Source organism: Epinephelus fuscoguttatus, linkage group LG2 (assembly GCF_011397635.1).
Source record: "Epinephelus fuscoguttatus linkage group LG2, E.fuscoguttatus.final_Chr_v1".
Lineage (NCBI taxonomy): Eukaryota > Metazoa > Chordata > Actinopteri > Perciformes > Serranidae > Epinephelus > Epinephelus fuscoguttatus.
In genome coordinates, this window is record NC_064753.1 from 21300951 (window position 1) to 21328354 (window position 27404).

The window sequence follows — 27404 nt, forward strand, 5'->3', positions numbered from 1 at the left end:
TACTTCTTGTAAAGAAAAGATGGTCAGCAGTTTAAATGTCATCACTGATTTGGAGACATATTGTTTGGCAGAGCAATTTACAGGATGTTGCATTAGCTGGTTCACGCTGTTTTTTTTCCTGCTTGCCTTAAATAATTCTGATTACTCTAAGATACTTAAATTATACTTTAAATTGCAAAACAAGTCCCTGAACTCAGTGTTTACATATCGTGCATTTAATTATTCTATGAATCCTCTGAGAGGAGAGTGTATTTGTACACTCAGAAATACTACAAATCCTTAAACTGTCGGTTTTGAACATTCCACAGTGCTGTACCCAGGGTCCACTGAGCGAACTCCACACCCTAGCTGCCCCCCCAGCCCACCAGCCTTCTCCGCGCCCCGTCACCCTGACCTCCCGCTCAGTTCAGCTGGAGTGGGACGAGCCTCTGGCACCCAATGGAATCATTGAGAGGTGAGTGGTAAAACAAAAGTGCACATTATTCAACATATTATCAATGAGAAAACTGTTTGCACTCAGATTTCATTAATGAGTGAGACAGACTGCACAAACAGATGCACGTACCATACTGTCACTCTCACTCACTTACTCTCTGTTTCCAGCTGCGAGCTTCATCTCAGATCACCTTGCCCACAGCCCCCCCAGCCTGTACCCCTCCCTTGTGCTGAAGGAGCAGTAGAAATCTGTTTCTTCGGTAAAAGGTGGAGCCACAATGTGACAGGTGCTCATGTCAAATCAAGATATTTTTAAAATGCATAACATGTCCTGACACGCTTTACAGTGAAAATTATATTTGCATCAATACCAAATTAGAATAAGACAGAGGAACGATGTTAACAAAAGTACAAAGCAGTTAAGTTCAGAATTTCCAGCAGTGAGTGACACACTGATCATACAAAACTGGGAGATATTTAAATACTAAACAAGCACTTGCAAGAAAGACTGAGATAAACTGCAAGCCTTCATCACACAAGGATAGCAGCTAATTATAAGGACCTGGACAGGTAGATGCACAGTGTGTTGTCTGTCTGTGTTTTGTGTGGGGGGAAAAAAACAACTGAACTACTCTGTGCAGGTCTCCAACCCTACTCCACCTATCAGCTGAGAGCTGCCTGCTTCAACAACATGGGCAGCACTGCCTCCAACTGGACTACTGTGACCACACTCAGCGAAGGTGAAACAAAAATGTATCAAATCCCTCACAAGCTAACCAGTCATGAAAACAATGAAAACACATCACTGTCTCTGTTGTCCCCTCTGTCTGCGTCCTTCCAGCCCCCCAGTATGTGTCTCCTTTCTCAGTGGGCAGCAACCTGACAGTTATTTGGCTGGACTGGACGGGCTCCTTCTCCCTCAACGGGTACCTGAAGGAGTATAGTGTGACAGAGAGCCAGCTGAGGGTCTACACTGGCTTCTACAGCTTTCTCCATATTCCACGCACCTCGCAGAAAAGTGAGACCACACACACACACACACACACACACACACACACACACACACACACACCAAACACTTACTAATTTAAGCAAGGTGGTAGCAGATAACTTCACACATTTTAGGAGGAATGTCTGCCTCTACAGTCACACAATAAGCAGGTGCATTTAGATCAATGCACTTTGGCAGGCAGTGTGACTTTAAACAAAATTAAACATGATGTGTTGATAGACTGCTGTTGAATATTAGAATAAAAAATAAATGCTATACTTGGACCCAGTCCCATTTCATATTTGTACCCCTTCCCAGAATTACAGAGGGTACTAGTTAGAAAACCCTTCAAGATACTGATGCGTTGTTGGTATGCTGGCGTTTACGTAAACAGATGCGACAAGTGCAAATGTGCCGTCTTCTGTAGTGGTGATTTCTCTTACAGACAGGCTCTTACAGTTGCCAAGACACTTGCAATTCATTCACAACTTAAGTTTCACGCTACCAATTGGTCAAACGAGTCATCAAATAAAAAAAAGAACACAGCTTCATCACCAGACCACTAATGGAGCTCTATAAAATTGAATTTCCTCTCAGAGGGATTAATAAAGTATATAAAATTAAAAATTAGTCTGATGTTACTAATGTGTGCTCCTACCCTGCCAGTCTGCATTGATATCAGGTGTGTAAACAAGAGCAGCAACGTCACTGCTGGACTTAAGTTAAATTTTGGGTGTCATATGCCGTCAAATGGGTGGGGAATGCAACATGGAAATATGTCAAAATGCAGCACTGTCATGCACACATCAGCAATAACAATATTTAACAATACATTAGTGTTAGCTAGCTAGCTAACTAGTTAGCTACCAAGACATTGGCATACTAGTCATTTCTTTTGTTGTGCTTGTTATAAAAAATGTGCTAAGATAATATGATGGTTATCATAATATGTAAACCTTAATTTATGAAGAAAATACATTTGTGGTTTTCTTTTCTTGCTTTAGCAGCCATCTTGCTGATGACTTCTCTTGACACTTTTAAGTGTGCCTCTGAAAAACCTACGTTTGGAGGGCCATGTAGCCCTAACACTTTGCCCCACCCCTCTATCCGAGAATAGTTTACAAATGTAATTCTTTAAGGCATAAGAACATATTTTATTAGCTGTCAGGTTTGTAATGAGGATCAGCTTTTGATTAAGGGGATGTTCCAAAGTGAGGGGAATATTTCAGAGAATTGCAAGTCATCATGACAGAATGAGCTGTAGTTGTGGATAGAGAGAGTCAGAGTGCTGTCAGGAGAAGCATCCAGAGTAATTTGACTTTTTTGACAATTGTAACCACCAATGTACGTTTTCTTTCCTTCTTTCCAAAGGAAGTGTCTTTGTATCTATGTATGAATGCATCTCACCTCATTTATTTTGTGTATGTTAGCAGCCTTATCAAAGGCTCAAAGTCCAATTTAGAGACATCTCTACGTAACAAATCAACACTTTATTGTTTTGCTCTGTTTTCTTTCTTTACCTTTGGTCTCTTCCTCTCTCCCTCTGCTATTAGCTCTGTCATTTCAGGTGACTTGTACCACAAACAGTGGCAGTGCCAGTACTCCAACCATCAGATATAGCCCCGCCACAGGCCTAGGTAACACATACACGCACACACCACATTCTGCTGGAATCAGTCATAGTGTAAAATCAAATCAGAATCTTTGCATCTGTCTTTCACATCCTCTTCCTCACTGTAATTCAGTAAAACTTAATTAGCATTATATTACATTAAAACATGTTGTCAGGTCATATACAATACATAGGCAGAATTAGGTAAATTAAAGATAAATACAAGAGATACACAGAGAGTACATAGAATTAAACATATAGTTAAACCAGTAAGTTATTTATTTCTCTGTCTGCAGATCCTCTGGAGCCTGAAGACGGAGATAAAGAGGGCGTCAGCATGTCAGCAACACCAGTTTACTCTGAGCTGTGGTTCATCCTGTTGTTAGCCCTGCTGGGTCTATTCCTGCTGGCCATACTGCTGGGCCTAGTGTTACAGAGGTAGTCTAATGTAGTATGTAGCATGTCAATGGTTTAAGGCATGAAAACAAAATAATTCCTTCTCCTCAGGTGCTCTGCAGTTATTGATATAAAACTGCAGTGGTATATGAAAAAGAGCACAACTTATGAAACACAGCACACTGTATGTTTGAACACAGTTTAATCACAAGAACAAAAACAAAAAGGGTGTGAATGATTGTTTTTTCTCTCCTCTAGAGCCCTGAGGAAGAATCCATCAGCCCGAGAGCGCCCCCCGCTGGTCATGCTTCAGAAGACCAGGAAGGCTGGGGGAGAGACGTACATGGTGAGAGGAGCAGGGAAACAAGACGCTCGGGGAGAGAGAATGACAAGATGGTTGAAAGGGGAAAAGATAGAAGGAGAGACAGAGAGAGGTGGTCAGGTTTACAAAGAGGTTAAAGCAGAAGAAAAGTCAGGAGAGATATTACTGAAGGGAAACAAGACTGTTTCACTCATGTTTTATCTGATTTTATTTTTAACTCACTGGCTGAATCAAAACTCTTTTTCCTGCACATTTTAAACATTTTAGAAAAGTCTGTCTTTGTAAGAGCAGCTGTGTCTGAATCTTTGTTCCACCAGAGGGGGCTGAAACGACCACTGTTACTGGAGAGCTGTTCTTAGAATAGGAATTATTTTCTGTGACTGTTACCAGCTACTGAAAACCTGGTTTAGTATGTGCATCTGTGCAGATGATGAAACCTGCTCCTACATGTTTGCATTCTTGTTAAAGCTCAAGTTAACAAGGACTGACATCACATTGTTGCCCAGTAAAAATCTGTGGAATCAGAGTTTGGATTTTTTGTTTTTTTTTTATGTTTTCACATAAATCAAACGTTGACATAAAGTCTTTCTTTCATCTACAAGTAAGTGTAGGTTGTGTCTTTAGGATCAAATCCTGCTGTTTTTCCTCAACAAAAGCATCTTGGAAACAGCAACATTTCATCTGATATATTTAAGTTTGTTCCAAGTACAGTCATCAGCCCTCAAAATCTCCAATCACCCATTACCAGTAACTTTCAATAACAATGCTACTTGAACCAAATTAACCACATTCCACTCTTACTACTCCTCTACTTGATTTCCTCACACATAATTCTTTTTAAAAATTGATTTAATTCTCTTTATTTTTGCCCCTTTCCATTCTCTGTTGATCAATCTTGCTCTATTTTTCCTTTTTTATATCTGTCTTCTCCGACTCCCTTCCTTCATTCCTACACTGTTGTCTCCATCTTCTCTCTCTGTCTCTCTCTCTGTGTCTCTCAGAGGCCCTGTCCTGAGTTGTGCTCTAAACATCACTCCAGCTCTGTGCTCCTCCCTGACCATCCCACAGTAAGACTATTTTCTATATTTACATTCAAAGTCCTAAATGTGTATTTTATTGTCCCCCTGCAGTTTGACACTGTAGCAGACTGTGTTGAGATCAGCAACGTTATACTTAAAAGCTACACTGTGTACACGGAGGTACGGGACTGTGACGTTGTGTGGGTGCCCCTCTACGCATGTCTGTTTTGTGTGTGTATGCATGCTTTGTGTGTGTGTGGTAAGATGAATTATTATAACGGTAAGGCATGTTGTGCAGTCTGTCAGTGTGTCCTTAAATACAGCGTTGACTTAGTATGCAACGAATAAAATCATGTGATATATCTAAAGTTTACAGCAGCAACCTTGAAGCCAGAGTTCATACGACTTCATCTGACAATGAAAACGGTGTCATAATGTATCTCAGTCCTGTCCTTTGTTTTATGGCTCAAGCAAAACTGGTATCAATTGTGTGTCTGCTGTGTTTTTGTTGATTCTTGAGCACATCTTAAAAATAAGATTTTTACTCCACCACCCCTGTGTGAAACAAAGGGCCAATCCTTGCTGAGCACTGCCCCCTATTGATTGTTGATATTATGACACTGACAGCTACTACCACACATCCCAATTCAAACAGTCACTCACATATAATAATAAAGTGTTACACATGATTAACATTTCAAATGCATATTTTCCTGGTAGTATACAACAGAATCAAGAATTTATTTACCTCCATGCTCTCTGGATTTATTTGACATACACCTACAATATCCAGATCACATAAAGCAATGGGCTTTGACCTTTAAAACAACATTTTTATTTGGTGAAAATGTTTAATGGGTGTTGTTTTTACTTCTGGGTTCTGGGTTGAAGAAACTCTTCTTGGATAAAGTTGCAATTAAAGGAAAAAACATTTTTGCATGTTTTATCCCATGCACCATACATACAATTGTGTATATCTTACACTACGACTTAGTAAGGCAGTGTAATGCATAACATAATCCAAATAAAAACTAGAGCATGCATTAAAAAACTGTTTGCATTAATATAAACTATAATATGATATCTTTTGAATCACCATCTGAATATCTATATTTTAGGGTCTGACAGACACCAAGATAGTTGGCAGCAGCTCACGGTTCAGCCCCATGTCTGTCCTGCGGGTTCCCAGCCAAACAGACCTCGGTCAGGCCTACTCCCAGCATTCCCTGCACCGTAGCGTCAGTCAGCTGATTGACAGGAAGTCACTGATGATGGAGGAAGGAAGCTGGGACAACCCACTGGGACATGATTCTGGACTGGTGAGGACGGATATATGTTTGTTGAATTGCTGTAATTTATGTTAGGATTTACTTTAGAGTTAAGTGATTACAGCACTGATAGACCTTAGAAACAGCCCTAACAGGAAGACCAGGACCACCACACATGTACTATAGGGTCAAAAGGTCATTTAGGAGGGTCAGAGAAATCATGTGTGGGGGATATTGGCCATAAAGTGAAAGATCCTGTTTTGGAAGCAGGCTGCCCTAAATTGCCTGACATTAGCTGATCTTTGTTGATTAATGCAAACTCATTGGTTTTCAGTGTCTGTCAAAGACACCAAAAGACAAAGATAGCAATACATATAAACAAAAACAGCAAGTGTGTCAAAAGAAATACCTTGAATTATATATCTAAGAAATAAAAACAAGAAGCAAAGCTTAGTAAGAAATATTTTATTATTATCTTGATAACATTGATTTAGCTTAATGTCAGCATCGGAAGCAAACTATATTGTGCACACACATAATGTGCGTCATTATCATCATTTGCTGGTAACTTTGTAAAAGAAATTACTTTTGTAAGTTGTCATGTCCCTTAACTCAGTAACACTGGTGTCACCTGTGCTTTCCTCTCACTGGGCTTACAGTACATACCGTAACTGTCGCCACCTCTTTAAATATTTAAGACCTCATTTGTGACCTCGTGTGTTTTCTCTTTCAGTACGTGGAGGAAGATGAGTTTGTGGACGCAATCAAGGCCTTAAAATCTGTGAAAAAGGAGCACACCATGTTCACTGACACTCATCTATAAGATCCTTACTGTACGTCTGATCAGGTATCACAGTCGCAACTCAGACATGGTCTCAAACCAGGACAGTGAAACATTCATACCTGGTGTTTGGTGTTAGCTGAGGACAGACAGGTCTTCTAACAGGACTTGAAAGTATGAAAAGTTATCTACACAATTTACAAAGCTTGAAATGTGATTAAGGAGGTCTTGAAAGATACTGTAAATGAAATATTGTTCACTATGATGAGCAGTGATTCCTTCTCATCTCATTTTGATTACGTCCAAAATGCACTGGTACGGTGCAAAGACCTGAGAGGAAGAGGATAATAATGTTTGTTTTACTGCAGCATTCATCTTAAACTATTTTAAAACAGGTGTCGTCTCATTTTACAGAGCTGCATGTGTGACTCCCTGTAGGGACTATTAGTCTTAACTTGAGTAGAGGCAGGCATCCAGCATCCATGAGTTCAGTTCAGATATGGACCCTGTCAGCTGTGGTTGTGTAGGCTGTGAGGCGCAGCTGCAGTAAATTGGCTGCATAACTTAAATGTTTCTCTATGTGGATTGTAATTATACTGTAAATTATATCTCAAATCCTGCTGTGATTAAGAACCATCTCTGCTTGCCAACTGTTAGTAGCAGATCAGGTAGAGTAGGTTTGTTTCCTCAAAGACTTGAGTCACCCCCCCGCTTCAACAAGATGTTGTGCCTAGTATGCTCACACATGATCAGCAGCAGCAGTCCTGTAGTTATATTACAACACATGGCCTTGGTGTTAGTTTTAAGACAAAAAAATGCCAACTGTTTTTTATTAATGTGTTAAATGTGGCTGGGAATCACAGATGTGCCGTCTGATTGTTGTGATTATGTGATGTAACTTGAAAGCCCAATCTGAGATTTTTTATTATTAATATTATTATTTTTTAAATCATATCAGATGTTGACATACGGTTTACTGTGATTTAAATTTAAAAGGAACTGGACATGCCTGGGTTTGATTTCATAGTTTAGCTGTCAGTGAAAGACTCAGTGTTGTTTGCCTGTGGCCTGATTTGTTTTATCTGGACAGCAATCAGTTTAAGAATGAAAATAATCTCAGCTATGTCCTGTGTTGGTGTTATAGCAGGAGTACAACATTGTTTATATTTTGATTCCACAGATTGGGCCTAGATTGGGATAGAAACAGTATTTACCGTGACAAGATGTTGAATTTCTGTGTAACGTTGATGGGTTTTTGTGTACAAAATCAAAGCCTACTGTATTGTTATAAAAACTTTTCTTTATTTTTTTTACACTGGCAGTATTATTTAAGGTTGTTGTATAAAAAAAAGTCTTATTTATAGATGATCCATTGATTAATGTTTGTGTTTTTCTGAGAAATTATAAATAATGGTCAAGAAAATGTTCTTTTCCACTGGTGTTCTTATATTTTCTTCACTTGAAACTTAAACTCCGTTTCCACCAAACACTTTCAGTATAGTACCTTTGGAACCAAAAGTAACCCTTCAGACATGGTACCTAGACCCTAGTGTTTCCACTACAAACAGTACTCTTTCATGTGGGCGGAGTTGTTGTCACTTGCTGCTCCGTCCAGCACTCACTGTATTTCCTCCTTTATCAGTCAGCACCTCGTTTATTGCCACAGAACAGGGTTGCATGCCGACATTTTCATAACAAAATAAACAGGCTACAGTGAGAGTCTCTCTCTCCATGGGATATTTAGAAATAGCGGGCTTGTGCATGTAGGCCTTCTCAGACAAGCTCAGGGGTTCTGCTGTAAACCACAGGAACAATCCTCTGGAGTGAGGACTGGGATATATGCAGTTCACATAATGCGGTCGAAATTAATATATGTTTTTAAATGCTTGGAAGATCCACTCATTACTAAAAGTGTAAGTCATATAAAAACTAAAATAATGGTCAAAGTTGTCACAGTGAATTTAAGGTGTGTTAATGACACACCATACATCGTCAGCTCATACACTGAGTAACATAACAAGTGAACGTTCCACCTTAAAAGTCGCCAGCAGTCAGCCCAGTGAATTAAGTTATTTTTTCCTCAGACTGCAGCTGCTGCAAGAGGCAGCAAAACATTCTTTTATTTTCATTGTGAATATACGTAAAACTCTCCATGGTATGAACAGTGGTTACATGAGCCTCAAAACCAGACACAGCTCAGCCCTGAGCAGAGTGACCGTCCTCTATTGACCAATCAACAGACTGCAGTGTTCACAGCTCCACCTTTTAGTAACCGATCTGTGTGCTAGGTACCCCAACAGAGGGGGGACCAAATATGGGGGACAGTATGGAACGATTCCATTGGTACCATCCACACCTTTTCACGGAACGGAAAAAAAGCGTACTGAACTGAACTGAACTGAACTGCTCAGTAGAAACGGGGCCTTAGTTGAAATATTAACACATCGAATAGTTAACACTGATCCTCAAAGCAAACAGCTTTCAGCATGACTGTGTCTCAGTTAAATATTCATATATGGCTGCAGACATTTTAAAATTATCCAAGAATCATTCCTTATCTATGTATTTGTGGCCTGTCTGATGAATTTGAACTTGAATACAAAGTTGCATGATAGTCATTTATTTTTCACTTTATCAAAAATAAGGGCAGCATTCCTGTGAAAAACAAATTAAAAGAAGAGCCAAAGACAGCGTGTTGCAGTTTAACATTGTTTTACTCCACAGTGAACAGAGGAGATGTCAGTATTTAAATGCAGGAGCTCAAAATTAAAGACACACAAACGTACCATTCCATGTTTAAGGCATGAAATTCATAATACTGAAGCACAAGGACAAAAACTCCACTAGTGATACATAATTATTTGTTTATGGTGAGGTTAATATGTGTAAATAATCATTTAAATTTGTAGAACTACAATTATGAAAGCAAAACAGTTTGAACACAAAGTTTAATAATTTGCGTGTGTACAGAAGTGAGGAACACACTTGGGGACACAACTGAGATACTTAGCGTAACACACTCCTGTGCCTCAGCCTGGTCATGGTTTATCTAGCTGAGGATGAAATGCTGTTCGTTTTTGCTGACTTAGTATAACACAGATGTGCCATCAGCTGTACAGAGACTTTAGTTACCACACACACAGTCACACACACCTCCGCCAACACACAGAGGGTCGGTATCTCCGTCAAAACTATGCAGCAGTAATTTAGTTTTGCTCCTGCGTCCCTTAAGGGAACATCAAGGCAAGTCTGAAATTAACAAACTGGCAGTAACAACCGTGCCCTCGCTCAAGGACACCAGTCTGACAAGGGCACTTCTAAAACATTCACAGCCACATTCACAGCTATTGTCAGCCATGGAGGGAGGGAGAGGTTGTGAAAAGAGAGCTCGTGGAGTGATTGTAAGGGACAGTATGGCCCTGAGCTACACACACACACACACACACACACACACACACACACACACACACACACAAGATTTTATTAAACTCATAAATCACAATGACGACAGACGGCGTCTCAGAGAGGAGACTGTCTGAACGGGAAGGTTAGTGAAATGAAAGCGCTGGGGAGACACACACACACACACACACACACACACACACCTCTGTGATGCTCAAGCAAAACAAAAATTGCGTGCTTTGGCAGGTTAACCACACAAACCCTGTGCTTAAAATTTATTTCAGCCTGTTTTTTTTACTGAGTCTAGTGTTAAAGGTGAAACTGCAAAAAAGTTTGAAAAACTGGAGCTATTTATAGAATATATATATATATATATATATATATATAAATAGATTGTTTTGGTGTGAGTTTTGAAGATATCGACTGTAGAGCTGTCTGCTTCTCTCGCATATAATGGCACTAGATGGCACTTTTAAATACATTTAAAAAACTCAACAGCAATGTCTCTTTCCAGAACTCACAATGTGGTTACTCGACATAATCCACAGACCTTGTTGTGAGCAGTTTAATGTAGGAACTTTTTTTTTCTTTTATTGAACCACAACTGGCAACTATATCATGGCACAGAAGGAAGCGTGCATCTACACATGGACGAGAGGCTGTGTTCGTGACAGAGATGTAAACATCAATGGCGTCCTTCTTGGCTGAGCTACAACGTTACCTAGCTCAGTGGTGCTAGGTGAGCTAGCAGTAGATGCACGCTTCCTTCTCTTTAGTGATATGGTTGGCAGGCGTAGTTTGGTAAAAAGAAAATAGTTCCTACATGAAACTGCTTACAACAAGGTCTGTGGATTATCTTGAACTGTCCCTTTCTGGGTGAACTGTCCCTTTCACAGTCAGTTATATGTTTGTTTTAATTATCTTGTCAAAGATCTTGTCCTCTCACACTCTCATACATTCAAACATCTCAGATCACAAATAATTTTTAATAGTTTCTGTTAGTCTTAATCTGTTTTCTGGAAAACTGGAGTGACTTTAATGGTCTAAAACAGTGTAACTTTGTTCAATACAAAGTGTTAAAACATGCATACTGAATGTAGAAACTAAACAAGGTAAACAGGTGCTACACTTTACAGCTTTGTGATAATACAGATTTGAAATATCTTCTGTAAATAGCTGAAATTTTGCTGTTTCTTCAGACTAACTTTGTCAAAATGGAGAAAACAATACAGCTAAACTGTATCTCAACAGTCTTTTTCGTTGCATCTCTATCTACTGAGAGAAAGGAAGGAAACAAGTCCAGGTTTGAGAGGTTTTAGTGAACACAGTTGTTGAAACTGCATGAACATTGAGGCTCTGAAATGTTCACTGTTAACATTACATCTGATCATGGGTCAGCACTGTGAATAACATTACAACAGAATGCAGCATTTCTAACGTACACAACGTAAAACAAAGATGTACAGGGCAGTTTAAACAAACAGATATGTATTCCTTTTAGCTCGCTAGCATCTGGCTGCAATATAATGTAAACATAGCCAGAGAGGAACCGAGGGACGACAGATAAGGACAGACAGAAGACAGACAGACAGCACAGTTATGTGCTGAAATACACTTTAAACTTTATATTTTCATATATATGTATATATAAAATAAACACTAGCAATTTAATGTTAGTCTTAATAGTGCAAGTGCAAATGCAGTTAGGTCCAATAGCACGGTAATATCAATATAAGCATTATATGATTATTAACAATATGTAATGAACAACAGTGTTAAGTATCGACACAACATAACACACATCAATGCATCCACATTAGGATTTTGTTTTGAATATGTATGTCTACTTATCGTACAGGTAATTAGTGTATAAAAATGCACGTCTTTGTACAGGCAGGGGTCGCAGGTCAGTTTAGATTAAGCAGTGACTTAAAGGAGGTTATATAGCTGATGGATTTGGCAAAAACATTTCAGGACATCCTTTCCAGTTCTGTTTAATCTTTTTACTGTCACAATTTTTTGCAGTTGTCCCCACGTGAATTATAAAATAGTACCGTAGATCAAGAGCTGGCCTGATTTCTTTAACTTATCCCAAACACACAGCTAATGGATATGTCACAGGGGATCAGATGGGTTCAAGCAGTAAAGGTATGCTAATTAAGGACACTGCCATTTAACCTGAACCTGTCCTTTAAGGCCTTCACAACTAGACAGACTTTCCAGTTTTCATCTTTGTCAATGTTATCTACAATTTACAGTAAGTGTTGATGATTTAAAATGTACTGTGATGCCTATCTTCACGTGACCACTCAGAGAATCTGATCTGGCCCGCTGTAAATCTATCATGAGACAGTTCTAGCCAGAGCCAGAGCGGACAGGTCCGTCACGTGGCTCCACAGTCGTCACAAGCCTTTGGTCAGAATCCTTTTCAATGAAAAGGATTGGTAACTGTCAAACAAGTTAAATAAGGCACTGCGACAGTCATCTGAAACAAAACAAGACACGTTCTGTTGCAACAGGAGTAAAGTGATGTAGTGTACCAGGTCCTTGTATTGAGCTGAGTGTAGTTGTATTGTGATACTGTAAAAAAATATATAAAATAATGATAATTAGTGTGATCTTGCACAGGCACCACTGTGAGAAGAATAGATTGAGTTGACAGGAACACAAACAGTTTTTCCTTTTTGTAGCTGTCTGAACAGTGACATACCAAATAGTTTCTCTGTTTAGACACAGAGGAACGTGTCTGTATATTTGCTTGCTGTCACTGTTAATGTGATCTTTATGATGGATTAAACTCTAAAAGAAATCAAACAAACACAAAAAAAACCTAAAACTTGCGTCCAACAGTAAGCTTTCCACATGTGTGCCACTAATTTGTTTTTTTCTTCTGAAAGTTCCTTCCTAAATTGCTGCTGTGTTGGATTAGGCAGCAGACATTTTGGCTCATTATAGCAGAAAAAGCAAAAGTGTAACTGGTCAAATTTCAAACGACCACAGTTCATTTAGTTCAGCTAGTTGCAGGGTTCCAAGGTTTTACTGCAAAATTATTTTACTGCGAGCTAAACATTGGCTTTTTATGTCACTGCTTCAACAACAGAAACTAATGTGTCTCTAGCTGCAGAAAAGTGGATACACATTAGGGTTCAGGTGGGTGCCATGGTTCCAGCTAGGGCGACATATTTCAGGTATGTTTCAGTAAAATTCACTGTGCGACATATTGCACTTATTGTCAGAGAGACATTATCATGAGTTTTTAAAGGGTCCTGATCCTTTTGATTAATCTGAAATGCTGAAATGATTAGTCAATTTGTTTGGTAAATCTCCCGAAATAACTTCACACTTTTTCATCTTTTATATTATTGTAAATTGAGTATTTTTGTGATGGGTTATTTTTTAAAGTTTCTGATGACAGTATTTCTTTGTTTTCTGTTTGTAAGCAGGAGTTTGGGGTAAGCTTGAACAAGTTAGGTCAGGGTCTGGACAAATTCATTCCTGCCAGACTTTAAGTCAATAAAAACACTTTAAATATTTGATAAAAGTACAAACTGTGCATTTGTTAATTCCCTTTTGCTTCCATTAGAGGATCCCACAGGATAAAATGCTCCTTGGATAGTGTTTAAAACCCTCAGTCTTTTACTAGCACTGTGCTGTGCATATGTGCTTGTTATTTTGATGAACCTTGATGAGTTTAAGATTCAAGCTACACATTGGTGGCCTTACGATTGCTTGTGCTTCAACCTAACAGGCAGCAACAACAGGCCCTTGATAATACCTGGCCAGATGGACTTTTGCATGTTCCTGTAGTTACTGTACATCAACACATGGAGAGAAACCAATTTCTGCGGTTCTCCAAGCTGGCAAATTGCTGCTATTTGTGCCTGAAAGTGTGAACCTTATCACCCATCATCTGTTACACCAAAAGCAAACCGAGATAGTTGGAGCTCCAGTTGAACCCGGAGGATTTTACAACTTTGATAAAACTTAAAATCCCTTAAAAGATCAAAAACAAAATGTATTCCTGCCTTGGTTGAGATGGCATGCTGTTGACGTAGGGGTGTTGCAACTGCTTCGTCATGTTAGATAGATTTTGTAGTCAAATGTATGATACCAATGTTTGAGTTTCACTGACTTAAAATGACAGTTCACCCCCAAATCAAGAACACATATTTCCCCCCTTACCTGTAGAACTATGTAGTACTATGTGTCTCCAACACTCAGCAACTCACTCCAAAACAATCCAGACTGATAAACACTACTACAGGCAAGAGGAAAAATATGTATATTTGATTTGGGGCGTGAACTGTTCCTTTAAATGAAATAAAAGGTGTATGGTTTAAATTCGAGTTTTTCAGCGTAAAAAGCAAACAGCGTATATTTGACTCGTCCTGAGACACAGACTCATTAAAGCATATTAGCATCGTGTGTTGGAGTTCCTACAGAAGAAGGCCCTTTATCCAGTTACTCCTCAAAGCCACATTCCTCCTCTGCTGTGATATCCAGAACTCATCTCCAAAATGTGCATCTACAAGATGACTCCTCCGACTGGGTACCAAAAGAAAAGGGTGGTGGGCACTCTCCGTCACAGGCTGCTGTCCTGATTGGACGGCTCAGGTGCCAGCTTCCTGTGTCTGGGTGAGGTGGAGGAAGAGAGTTTTGTTGGGGAGGGGGAAGCATTGGAAGATGAGTCGCTGCCACCACCTTCCGATCCAGATGGCACAGAGGCGAGGTGGGGGACTGGGGGAGCCTTCTTCCTCCCCAGAAAGCCTCCTTCTAGTACTCCTCTCTTCCTGACACCTCCCTCCACCTTCGCCCCCTCTCCCCCTGATCCCCCACCTTCTCCCTCCTCTGGCTGTGGGAGCACCTTTCGCCTAACGTCACCTCCGGGAACCGGGCTGTCAGGAGGTTGTCGTAATGACTCTTGACCGCCTTCTGTCTTCATCCCGGAAACACCAGCGGTCGTCGTGGCTCCCATAACTGTGTTCGAGCTTGAGCTGGCTGTTCGGCACGCCCAGAACTCCATAGCTGAGGCTCTCCTCTCGCTGTCGTCAGGGCCAAAGTCACAGAGTGAACGGCGGACATCAAGGGTCTGGCTGAGGCCGTGTGTGGACGTCTGGCCAGTGCTGTCCAGAATACCTCGACTCAGGCTGAAGTTCTGGAAGTCTCTATAGAAAAATGGACAGATGGAGTCAGGTGCAGGTGGATAGATAAATAAATAAAATGCAGACAGAGACAACTCAACGTTTTCCAAGCGTAGTCGTAGCATAATCAGATTATTATCACACAGAGAGGATGTGTTTAAAACTGCAGGTGCTAATGGTCCTCACTCGTGGTTCTGGAGAGAGACAGCACTGCATATTTTCCACTTCTCCCTGTTCTTCATTGGCTAAAACTACTAGATCTTTCCAATCAGGTGTGAGTAGAACATAGGAAGATAAAAGTGCTGAAGCTCTTCAGGACATGGAGCACCACTATAAAGCCCAGTTCAGACTAGAGATTTGTGACGAGTTGAAAGTTGCGACTACTTGTGATGCACCGGGCTGCGACGTTCTGAAAACATGCCAGTTCACACCAATGTGACAAGACGAGACAGTGTGTCGTCTCCATGGCAAATGATGTGCTTGGCTTGATACCACTAGGTGTCAGTGAAGAAATGTGTTTTGTAATATGGGTGAAGCGACTCTTTAATGTATTTGTACTATGAGACAAACATGATCTCACCTGTAGCTGTGGAAGGACTCAGTTCGTCGAGCACGGGCCAGCAGGGGGCTCTCTCTGTAGGGTCGCACAGCTCCATACGTAGCCTGGCTCTCAGGAATGGGCTCCTGGGCCTGTAACTGCAGACTGACAGAAATACAAGAGACAGGTAAGAACCTTCACAACACTTCTCACTGTTATTTACTGTGATGTTGTGATCACAGTATTGAGACAAACAGATCCTTCTTTTGTAGATTGGTTTCTTATTTTATATGCATGTCCATCTGCCTGTTTGTCTTTATAGGAATACTTCACCCACAAAATAATCATTTGTAAATCAATTACCCCATGTTACCTTGAATTTGAGATGTTTTTTGCAGTGTAGATGTATTGGAGAACCTGTCAATGTTAACGTCTCCAACAAAGTATGTCTCTGTCAGTATCTGTGACTACCATTGTGCATATGTCCTAAAAATACTGTGTATTAGAGCTGAGTGCTCTGTAGCAACAGCCCACTAAGGTTAAAGCCACAGCACTTTCACATCTGGTAAACTTAGATCTTTTCTTATTTTGACCGGTATATGATCTTGAATGTAAAACAGTAAACCTCCCACATGCTTATTTCTGTCATGTATAAATATGTCATAACCTTGTTTCGCCACCTTAGTGTCTAAAGCAGATGCATCCCAGCGTGTTTCAGACACAGCTGTAATATGTAGAGCATTTCTGAGCAGCAGAGAACTTAGTTCTTGCACCTGATTTTTTAGGCTACAAACATTCAGATGGGTGATTCTTAGTCCTTTCTTTGGTAGTTTAAAAGACATTTAGTGGCTTATTGCACAGTCTCAATTAAACCCAGTGATACACAGTCCTCCGATGTCCATTAAAATTAGGATGACCCAAACTACAAACTCTCACACAACTTGTGCAGTATAATCCGAGTCTCATTTATGTAGTTGTGTGCTCTGTGTTTCCCGAACACGTTTATTTTCACTAATACCTTACTATTTAAAAAAACTGCAAAATGCACTATTTAAAAAATGCAATGCACAAGCAGAGTTCAAATGCATGTGCTTATCCATGAACATTACTTGTATGGGGAAGTGTTCTGAAAAGTGAGGTTTTTGCAAAAAAGCATGTGTTTGGGAAGAACTGAGTTGCCTGATTTTAGACAGAATTGTCACCTCATTACTCTCGGTTTCCATCTTCAGTCTGACATTGCGTCCACTTTGAGTTTCGTGGGGGAGGGGGATTCAATTTTCCCTGACCAATGAATCCGAATCTAATGTAATTTTAACTCCACTGATGTGTGCCAACATACTTATTTTGCCAGGGTTTAAAGAGTGCAGTGGAGCGGAGCCAAGTAAAACAAACTACAATGTCAGGTGATCTTGAGAAGACAAATTGTTAGTCCCCCCACAGTGCTTATTGGTTGTTTTTTATTTAAACCAAGAAACTGCCGTTTTGTGTCACAACACCAGATGATCAGTCAACTCTCTGAAGTAGAGGATTCAAAGGTCAGGACTCCGGCAAAGCACTGACCATACGACTGGATAAACTCATCAAGAACTTTCTCTGTTTTTGGGTTCTTTGTTTGCAATGGAGGCATGAGAGAGAAACAGTTTTCTTTACGGATTCAAGAATTCAACATGCGATGAGTAATTGATACACTAATGGTCATTTTGTGGGTGAAGCATTCCTTTAATGTGCTATGTGAGCACTTTCTAACCTTGAGCAGGACTCTCTGAGGCGTGTGTGGTGCAGCATGGAGGGGGCCGGGCTAATATTTGGTGTAGCGCAGCGGGAGGTGCTCAGGTCACACTGGTCCAACAGCTGCAGCAGCTCCTCCTCTGTAGGCCCACCTACATCTGTGTCAAACACAAAAGCAGCTTCAGAACACACATTTACAGTATTTCATCAAAGTAAAACAATAATATTGAATCCTAGAAATAGTCTACTGTATTTCCAGGATTTTGGGGGTTTTTTTGTAGGTGAGTAAAACCAGCCACAGACATGCTTTCTTACATTACTGTTCTTCATCTCTTCTCCCACAAGCACACACAGTTCTGTCTCCCCTCTTTCTCCCCCTATCCATCTCTTTCTGCTCACCCTCTCTCTTCTTCTCCTCTCCTTTGTTGGCGGTGTCCATCGCTGTGGTCAGGTCCCACATTTGGATGCTGCCGTTGCCATGACCAGTGAACAGATAGCGCCGAGGTCGCGACCCCATCCGGCTCGAACCCTCGCACTCCCGCACCATGAAGGAAGAGATGGTGGTCCCATCCACTGACTGCACTTCACAGATCCTGACAAAGAAACTCAGTGAGATGAGGCACAGTCCCAGTTTATAACAATATAATCAGGAGCAAAGTTGAAAAGAGAGACAGATGGAGAATATCAAACCTCTTTCCAGTAGATGAGAGCCTCACAAACAGTTTATTGGTGATGGGGATCACCTTCTGTATGAACACCTGCTGATCATCTCTCTCTCCAAATGGACCTGAGGGCAGGAGACACAATCAGTCTCTCCCAGAGAACAAAAATGAAGCCAAAATATCCCGGTTACAGCCGCTGCCATCTTGTGCTGGTGATGTCATTTGGAGCCAGAGTCTGTGCAGTAGCAGTCACCGCAGTATTAAGTTCCTGCCCACACATTTGTTTTACCGGTGTTCATTGATCGCAAGCACACTGCCTGACACACATAGCAGTCAATTATGTTGTCAGACCCCTTTTTATAGCATCATATAACTAAAACTAACACTTGAAGATACATCAGCGAGATAATAACTTCCCAAAATGACAGAATAATGAAAACTCCTTGTAGCTACTATAAAGCAATAATCAATTTACAGTTAAAGCCTGTTGGCAGTTTCAGACATGTCGCCAGTATTTAGTGTGTGTCAAGGCTGTCACAGCTGGTGACATACTTTTTCATATCTACACAGAGAGTAGCCTATCTGCTATCTACTGAATTTGAATGCAAAAATAAAATCCATTTGTTACTACCAATGTCAAACCCAATCTTTTGCCGGGATAGTATCAGATGATCCCTTTCTTCCTCCATTTACTGTAGATGCATCTATCTTTCCCTCATATTGATCAATCTTCCCTTCTTATATTCTTATATTTCCTCTAAACTTCTCTTACTTAATCTCTCACCAATATCGTTCCCAGAGCCGTAGCTGCCGTGGCTCTCCGTCTCCTCCAGGGACAGTATTTTGAAGGAGGCCAGAGGGGTGGAGCCTGGCTGGGTGGAGATCATCCCTCTGAACCGGGTCACCGTCCATGTCCGAACATGGTTGTTGTCTGCACACACTGACACACACAGAAAAACGACACAAGATGACAATCACAGGTATACAGAGGGGTGTGTAACAAAGAGAGACTGATGTGTCACTCCTCTATTACCCCCTCCAGTTCCCTCTATCAGCAGAGAAACTGTCTTATCCTCCAACCTGCTACACCTTCCTCACCTGACACCAGATGTTTCTCAGAAAGCATGATCTTTGTCACTGGGCTCCTGTGCACAGTGAACGTCTGGAAGAGCTGGGGGCCCGATCCCACTGTCTCTGGGTGCTGCACGATCACTCTCACTGCACCGCTGCTCGTCCCATAAGCTATCTCTATCCAGTTCCCACTCACACCTGAGAGAGCAGAGAGACGGAGGGGGAGGACACAAAGACACAACACAAATACACACACAACATTTTTAATGTCAGGTCAACAACTGTGATTTATGTTACACCCAAAACTGACCCTGTATGTATTGCCTATTCCTCGCCTAAACTGTTTTCATAGACATATTATATTGCACTGTATGGCTTTAATATGAGAATTTATGGACAGCAAGTGGGCGTCATACTGTTTCCTGTACTGTAAAAACAGAGGCCGAAAATACTGAGACCAAAATAGGCAGTGCTGATGAAATATGAACCAAGATTCTGTTACTGCGTTGCCTATTTCTCAGCTTAAAAGTTTTTAGAAACGTATTTTAGTGTACTGCTTGGCAGTAATACAAGACCATTTGTTACCAGATGGCTGCTTTATTGTTTCCTGTGTTGAAACGACCAAACGCACATTTTATAACCCATCAGTCGCCGTGTTTATTGGTCCAGTGCGGCACAGTGCATTCTGGTAGTTATAGGTTTTCTACCTCTTGAGCAAAAGCAAATACCACAGCCACTTTTCCTTGATTTCTCTGGTCACGTAGCACCAATTTTAAAAATATTTGTATCTTTCGACTGAACAGACAGCCGAGTTTTATGTTTTTAAGAAAGACTTGTGTACTGACTGGTTTTAGGTGTGAGGTAGACGGACAGCGCAGTGATGGCATCATTTGAAGGGTCATGATAAAGCTCCGTCACTAGAAGATCATTATCCTTCATCCTCAGTGGAAACTTCTGCATGTCTGAAAAGAAGAAGGAGACGAAATGTTAATGTGTCGAGGTTTGGGAGGAATTTATAAAATCTAGATCCAGTATCCAATCCCTGTGTTGACTCAGAATCATTTAAATAAAAATGACTGTTCTTTAAAAAAATCATCAAGGCGCTCTTAGAAGCATTTTCTAAACATCACACAAAGTCACTTCAATTAAATTCACAAACATCCAATAAACTGAGTGGCAGGTGATAGGAAACTGTGTGTGTAAATGTGTGTACCAATGTAGTAGATGGACCCATTGTTGCAGCCCAGTAGCAGGAAGGAGCCTGCTGTGTCACAACTGGTAATAGGAACCACATCTTGAACCTTGAACACACACACACACACACACACACACACAAAAAGAAGAACTCACAATCAGGTGTTACAGCCTTTGCACACAAGTCTATATTTTTTGCATGCACTGTTTTAATCTATCATCCGATAAAAAAAAGTTACACACAGAAACTGTGCACACCGAGTCTGATGCTTTTTATTGTTATATGTGTTGCAAAAATTTGCAGTGCAAGACAAAATGCTGTCACTCTGTTGTTCTCCTGTTCTCCCTTGCTTCTCTCCAACCCTTGCACCTCCCTGACTTTTGCCACTCTCTGCCTGTGTCTTGAATTTTGCACCGCAGCTACACTGTCACTGCCACACTGTCTTTCTCTCTGTCTGTCTGGTCCTCATCCTCCTCATCAACATCCACCTAAGTATTACTATCTGACCATAATACTAACTGACAATTCATCTCTTATGTGCAACATCAGTGTATACTGTATCTATACTCCCTCATGCAGTCATGTGAATTCAGTCATTCAGCCTTTCTATTTGTTTTGTTTTCAACTGTTTACTCATTATATCCTTTGAAATTCTTTTGCGCTATCCCATCTAGTCGTGGGACTAGTAAAACATTATTTTATCTTGAAAGAAGGCTATTGTGAGCTATGAAATGATACTGTGTGCACCATCTCTCTACATCTCTTTTACACACACACACACACACACACACACACACACACACACATACAGGCCCTCCTACCTGCCAGTGCTGCGTGACTGCATTCCACACCCCAACCTTCCCTGTGTGGCTCGTAGCCACCAGCTGGTTCCCGATGAAGAAGAGGTCATCCACAGGTACACCGAGACTGAACACACCTGAGGTGGTGGGGAGAGGAGGGAGTTAGATAACATTTTTCAAAGTCCAGTCAGGTCAGTTTCACTTCGATCAAACACAGACACAAGCAGATACAGTAACTCTCTATTTACCAATCTCATTTCCACTGCCTCCGTCTTGGATGCTCCAGAGGATGATGTTGCTCTCAGAGGCAGCAGCCACCATCTTGTCCTTGTCTCCATGAGGGCCACCTACAACCTTTGCGTTTAGTGCGATGCGTTCAATGGTCCAGTCAAGGTAGGGAGAGGAAAACACCTGCTGCCATCCAGAAGATTCCTTTATCCTGATCACACACACAGACAAGCATTTACCTCTTCTTTTAATCTTACTCAGAAGGGCAGCAACAATACAGTGTTCTGTGCTTGATAAAACAAGGACAGTTATGAGTTCATAAGTGTTTTGAAAAAGTTGGATGTGCATGGGATAAAAAAGATCTGATATAGACTTTAATGATTGAAATTTATTTTTCATACACTTGTTCACAATCAGTTCCACTTAGAATTTTTTCCATTTTTACCTCACTTGTTTTTAGGCAGCTTTTATTACCACCTTTATTACACGTTGAAATTTTCACAATGCATAACAAGGCTGTTGGAAAAAAAGGATTTATTTTTTCTTAATTATTAAACCGAAGAACAGTTTGCTCTCAACTTATCTGCTTGAATTAACAAAAACAATAAGTGGAGCCAAAGATGACAACTACTTTACTGGCACAGTGAGTAATGTGAGACACAACAGATAATGACTCCATCTTCCCATCATAAATTATTTATCCTCCCCTTTTGAACTATAGCGTGGATGAGGAATGTCTGAACCGACCATGCTGTGGCAGTTTTACCTGTAGCAGATGACAAAGTGAGCATAAGCTGCTACAATCCAGTTGTGGTGACCTGCTATAATCAGCACCTTCCTGGGGTCGACCACAGGACCTGCACATACACACACGCAAAATACACATTCACATAGCACTTATGTAGCCTGATGATCCAACTGAATTTCCCTTTTTGTTTTACCATCATTATTCATCATTTGTCATCATCTGAATCGCTGAGTAAAATGTGACTCAAAGGTGTAGAAGCAGGCAGGGATCAGTGTATTTACTTTACCATCATTACATGATATAAAACAGCCATCCCAAATCTTTCTGCATCAGTCCAGAGCGCATACGCTCTTTGTTCATCGCAGCTAACTATATTTTCTGATGTCATCCTCAACAGAGAGCGGGCCAATGAGAAACTAGGCTACCTCAGTCAGCGCAGTAAAAGGATGTGTCAGGTCACATTAGCTCCAGCATTAATGCACACTCACAGAAACACACGCACATGTGGATGAGCATAAACAGAACATGTACTCTCTTACTGTCACACACATACAGATGTGACTAACATATGAACATGAAACATAGATAAGGTAGCACAAAAGCAGTATAGATGTGGCAGACACACTGTGAATGCTGGGCAGTGTAGCAGGGTTACTGTCAAATTATAATTCATTGCTACATCTGCTACTCTTATAAACTCTCACCCAGTTTGTGGTTGTCGTCTGTTCCAGGTGCGGCAGTGAGGGACGGGTGAGGAGGGGGACCGACACGGGTGAAGCCCTCTGCTCCACTCGGACCCGGTCGCTCATCAGAGGAGGAGCCAGAGGCTGATGAAGCAGGGCTTGACTTGCGGGCAGGGATGGCTGTCAAGGAAAGATACACTGACAATTATCAACAGGAATGTGTGCGGATTTGTATTTTTATAATAGTCTGTGACTTAAAACCAGGTTGTTTCCTTCCTGTAACTGTTTTTGGAACATTGGTTGAACTGAATTTTCAGTTCATTTTCTTTCTCAGTTTCATGCCTTTACCTGGGGGCGGCAGGTAACCATGGAAGAGAACGCTACCACACGACGAGCGGTCTAGTTCCTCACACAGCAGCAGACGCCGTACTGCACAAATGCACATACACACACAGGTACAGACATGAGCACACACAAAAACTGAAATGAGCCCATAATGACCAGAGTAACATGATAGATATTTTTCAAGATTGACTACTTATTTAATTACTATAAAACATTAGAGTCTAGAGGTATCAGACAATTAAATTTAATGTTTTTTTAAAATCTTTTCATGTTAATTTTTTAAAATAAATTTAAGACCGATCACCTTTTATATACAAACACTGCTGGTAAGTATCAAGGTAAGTATACTGTGCAGAGGTAGGTTTAAAGTAATAATATAGTTATTAGAGTGAGTTAGGTTTAACTACACTTTTCAAACAGATACGTGCAAGTATGTAGTAAGAAGACAGTATTAGATTCAGTGGTAGGTTCAAAGATTTATAACATCAATAATGTGGACTTTCACTCAAAGAGATTCTTGTTTTGACAAAAATAAATTAAAATATGGATAAATAAAATTAGGTGAAACGTTTGTGTCATTTAAAACCTCACAGATATTAAAATTTAATTTAAGACTATTAAAGCATAATATTTATAAGACTTTAAGACATTTTGCGACTCTTTACGGACCTGCAGACACCCTGGTAATGGGTGATTATAATTACTGATGGTCTATTATATGGGTATTATAATAAATCCTCCTTTCACTCTACCGATTTTAGACCTTAAACTCTATTTCCTCATTTTGTTTTTAACTTTGACAAAATTATTGTTTTTATTGTTAAGTTATAACGTTCATTAATAATTAGATCCTGTTTTTGCATTGAAGCCCACTGCTGTATTTTAAATTGTATGTTACTACATTGGTTTGTATCGTGTGTTGCTGTGCACATAATGATCTAAAGCAGGTGATCAGTTCTCACAAAGGTAACTTTCCCATTCAAGTGCAGACAATGCAGGGAAGTTACAAATACCGAAACAGGAAGTAAAACAGCATTAGTGTACATGCAGATAACAGTAATAAGGTTTTGGCCTTGGTCATGTTGTATTTGAAGCCAAGACAACATTAGAACAACATTTCTCAGGTCACTTTCACTATGGCTGCCCACACTGTACCCTAACAGCCAACAGGCATGTAACACCTGGTGATGTCGTAGACATGTAGTGACTGCTCTTTACAAGCTTGATATAAGGCAACTGCATTATGAGGCTTCCATAATATTTATTTGTACCACTATTTGTGCTAAGAACAAGGCTGCTACTTCCATTTCCTCCAAAACTCTGTCAAGCAACTCACCTAAAGGAGTTATCCCGTAAAACTCTGCTTCATGCCGCAGGACGCTGATGTTGACACCCCTGCTGGGAGAGAACAAGCAGAGGTATTCAGTAAGACTCTGGTTACAATTCAGCATAATGTCTTCTTAATATAAACACTCAGGGATATTTTCTGAATGGTGTCATGACTCCTTCCTTACCGCAGGTCCAATTCTTTGGTTCGGAGGAAATTCAAAATTGGTGCGAAAGCTGTAGGGTCTCTGTCAATGAATATCTAGAAGTGGAGGAACAAATATTATGATAGGAATGCAGGGTTTAATCAACCACTTAAAGACAAGTAATTGTTTTCAAATCACCATGGCATTTTTTTTAAAAAACTAATTTCTAATACTTGAAGTCACTAAAAAATAATTGGAATATGAAGCTGTTATTTAAAATGATCATTAGCTGTAGCCCTGCACTGAACAGTACACTGTCTAACAACTGGAGAGTGGATTAAATTGAATGATGAAACACTGCCTGTGTGGTGCAGACCACAGATATGGCCTAATATTGTCTCAATGATATGATATGTCCTCTTGATCTTGCACATATAATCTTACAAATGGCAAGTCCCGTCTGCTGGAAGCTTTCGGAGAATTTCAGATGCCAGCAGATACCGTTTTTGAATAAGAAGCAAAAAACGCTATACTCACAGCTCCAGTTTCATCCCGAAGAGTGGATATCCTTCCACTCAGCAAACTGGAAAAGACACACGCACACACACACACACATACACACACACACACACACACACACACAGTGCTCCACTTAACCAAAGACTTCTCAATTTCCCCTCACTAGCTGTGTTACACTACCTGAACTAAACACACAAACAGTTTGCACAGTGACTCTTACCTGTTGAACTACAGATTACTGCTGCATCAGCATGTGCTGCGTGTGTGTGTGTGTGTGTGTGTGTGTGAAGAATGACTTTATACTGACTGCAGACAGCTGGGGACAGAGAGACTGACAGACAGGCAGGCAGGCAGACAGGTGCACTGGCAGACAGTCTGACAGGCATTCAGCACTACTTGGTCAGCTGCTGTCACACTGTGAGCTCAGCCCAGTGTTTGAGTTTGTTCTGACTTTGGTATTTGCCCAGCCCCGATCAGCTGTTCCTCTTAAACAGTGGGTTACACTCACATTTAAATAACTCTCTAGATACATGTGAAAACATTCACATAAGCCCAGACAAATACACTTACTCCAAACATTGTAATAACAGTTTCCAAACCCCCTAGAAATCTTAAAGCAAGGGATGACTGTCAGTGTTCACATTGAATACTGGATGAATACACTTGCCTCACTTAATAAAAGTAATTTATCTGACTTGATATTCCTTCTCCTAATCATAGCCCTCAGTATGCATAATCCCCTGACATCCTCCATCACCAGAATGGTAGACGTATGACGCAAAACAGAGACAAGACAATGAACGTCACTACTTAACATTAATTATGTAATACACATGTTGTTTTACGGGGTTGCAAGAGCACTACAGCACGCTCACTGAGTCTTTGACCTCTTTCTGGGAGAATTCCTAAACGCTGTAGCAACAGTCCTAGTACAGTCTCATTAGCCTAATTTCAGGGGGCGTCTATACAAATTAAATTTATTGCACTTGAGTACTGTCAGGTTTAAGCCTGCCTTGAAATATGTGCAGTGCGTGTTATAACGTTACTGTGGTTATGTAGACACATTCAGTCATACACAGCCAAATGTTCCTCGTAATGCAAACTCTCTAACAGTACACTGAAGCTGGAAATATTTCCAATGATTCTCAAGTTGCACAAACAGTACACATCTATTCTATGCAGAGAGTCCAAATGCTGACAACAGTAAACCAACCTTGAGAAGAAAGAGTCAGGGATCCACATCAGAGTCTGTCTGGAGGTGCTGAACCTGAAGTATAAAGACACAATAGTGTGTTTATTACAAACACTTTGTGAAAATGTAGGGTCACTCATGGGCATGACAATGGTAGATGGTAGAGGCATGCTGTTAATGCTGCTTGCTGAGGAAATTCATCAAGAAACCCTAGTGTGTGTGTGTGTGTGTGTGTGTGTGAGAGAGAGAGAGAGAGAGAGAGAGAGAGACAGAGATAAGAAGAAGAATAAGTTAGTTACTAACAAAGTAAACAACCCTTCAGCCCTTACTTCAGCAACATCATACACGTCTGTAGCCATAGCTCAAATGCCCCCTATGATAACCATCATGTCGCAGGCTGTCCTGTTAACGAAGCTTACCTCGTCCCCCCGACGTTCAACTGGATGATTTCTCCCATCCCAGGCGTTAAGTTGTTACCGTTCGTAGCCATGATGACCGAGCCAACGGGTCGCTGTACTCACTGTTCCGTTATAAGTGTTCCTGTCACCACAGCTAGCTTGCTAACGCTCCTCTCCTCAGCTCAGCCGATGTCCCGACTCCCCAGCCTCACAACCTCTCCCTCGTCCCACCTTCCATAAAATACCCGTTATACGCGACCTATACGGGCGACGGCGGTGTCGTCTGGCCTCCGCATAGTGGGCGAAGAGAGACAGGGGCCCTTTTTATCCAAAAGGCGGCCACACAAGAATCCCTTTATTTTCCAGCGCGCTTGTTTGCATCACTGCCCTGCGTGTAAATCGTGGATAACATCTTGCGCAGAATATTAGCAACGTGAAACAGCTGTACAAAGACTGTG

The 27404-nt window shown here is 40.8% G+C and overlaps 2 protein-coding genes across 3 annotated transcripts in view; one reads left to right on the forward strand and one right to left on the reverse strand.

Annotated features, from left to right (window-relative positions):
* ush2a (Usher syndrome 2A (autosomal recessive, mild)) overlaps positions 1-8136 on the forward strand; it is a 286437-nt gene extending 278301 nt beyond the window's left edge. Inside the window, exons 85-94 of the mRNA XM_049604025.1 lie at positions 309-454; positions 604-722; positions 1077-1175; positions 1277-1453; positions 2980-3063; positions 3335-3476; positions 3693-3780; positions 4758-4823; positions 5894-6094; positions 6777-8136. Of these exons, the coding sequence (XP_049459982.1) occupies positions 309-454; positions 604-722; positions 1077-1175; positions 1277-1453; positions 2980-3063; positions 3335-3476; positions 3693-3780; positions 4758-4823; positions 5894-6094; positions 6777-6866 (1212 nt within the window). The 3' untranslated portion in view covers positions 6867-8136. The remainder of the gene's footprint in view (positions 1-308; positions 455-603; positions 723-1076; positions 1176-1276; positions 1454-2979; positions 3064-3334; positions 3477-3692; positions 3781-4757; positions 4824-5893; positions 6095-6776) is intronic.
* Positions 8137-9557: 1421 nt separating this feature from the next.
* kctd3 (potassium channel tetramerization domain containing 3) lies at positions 9558-27385 on the reverse strand. Of its 2 annotated transcripts, none has more exons than XM_049600974.1 (19): positions 26968-27385; positions 26570-26623; positions 25375-25420; positions 24880-24953; positions 24702-24760; positions 23369-23449; positions 23042-23200; positions 22356-22446; positions 21610-21800; positions 21383-21498; positions 20580-20667; positions 20212-20328; positions 19394-19564; positions 19068-19235; positions 18324-18420; positions 18033-18226; positions 17653-17791; positions 15948-16070; positions 9558-15391 (listed from the first exon to the last, which is right to left on the reverse strand). In XM_049600974.1, exons 1-19 carry the CDS (start codon positions 27036-27038, stop codon positions 14809-14811), a joined length of 2622 nt encoding a protein of 873 aa, XP_049456931.1. In that variant the 5' UTR covers positions 27039-27385; the 3' UTR covers positions 9558-14808. The 2 variants fall into 2 exon arrangements, with proteins under 2 accessions (XP_049456931.1, XP_049456940.1); XM_049600983.1 differs by having other exon boundaries at positions 9559-15391; positions 19080-19235.
* Positions 27386-27404: the final 19 nt, after the last annotated feature.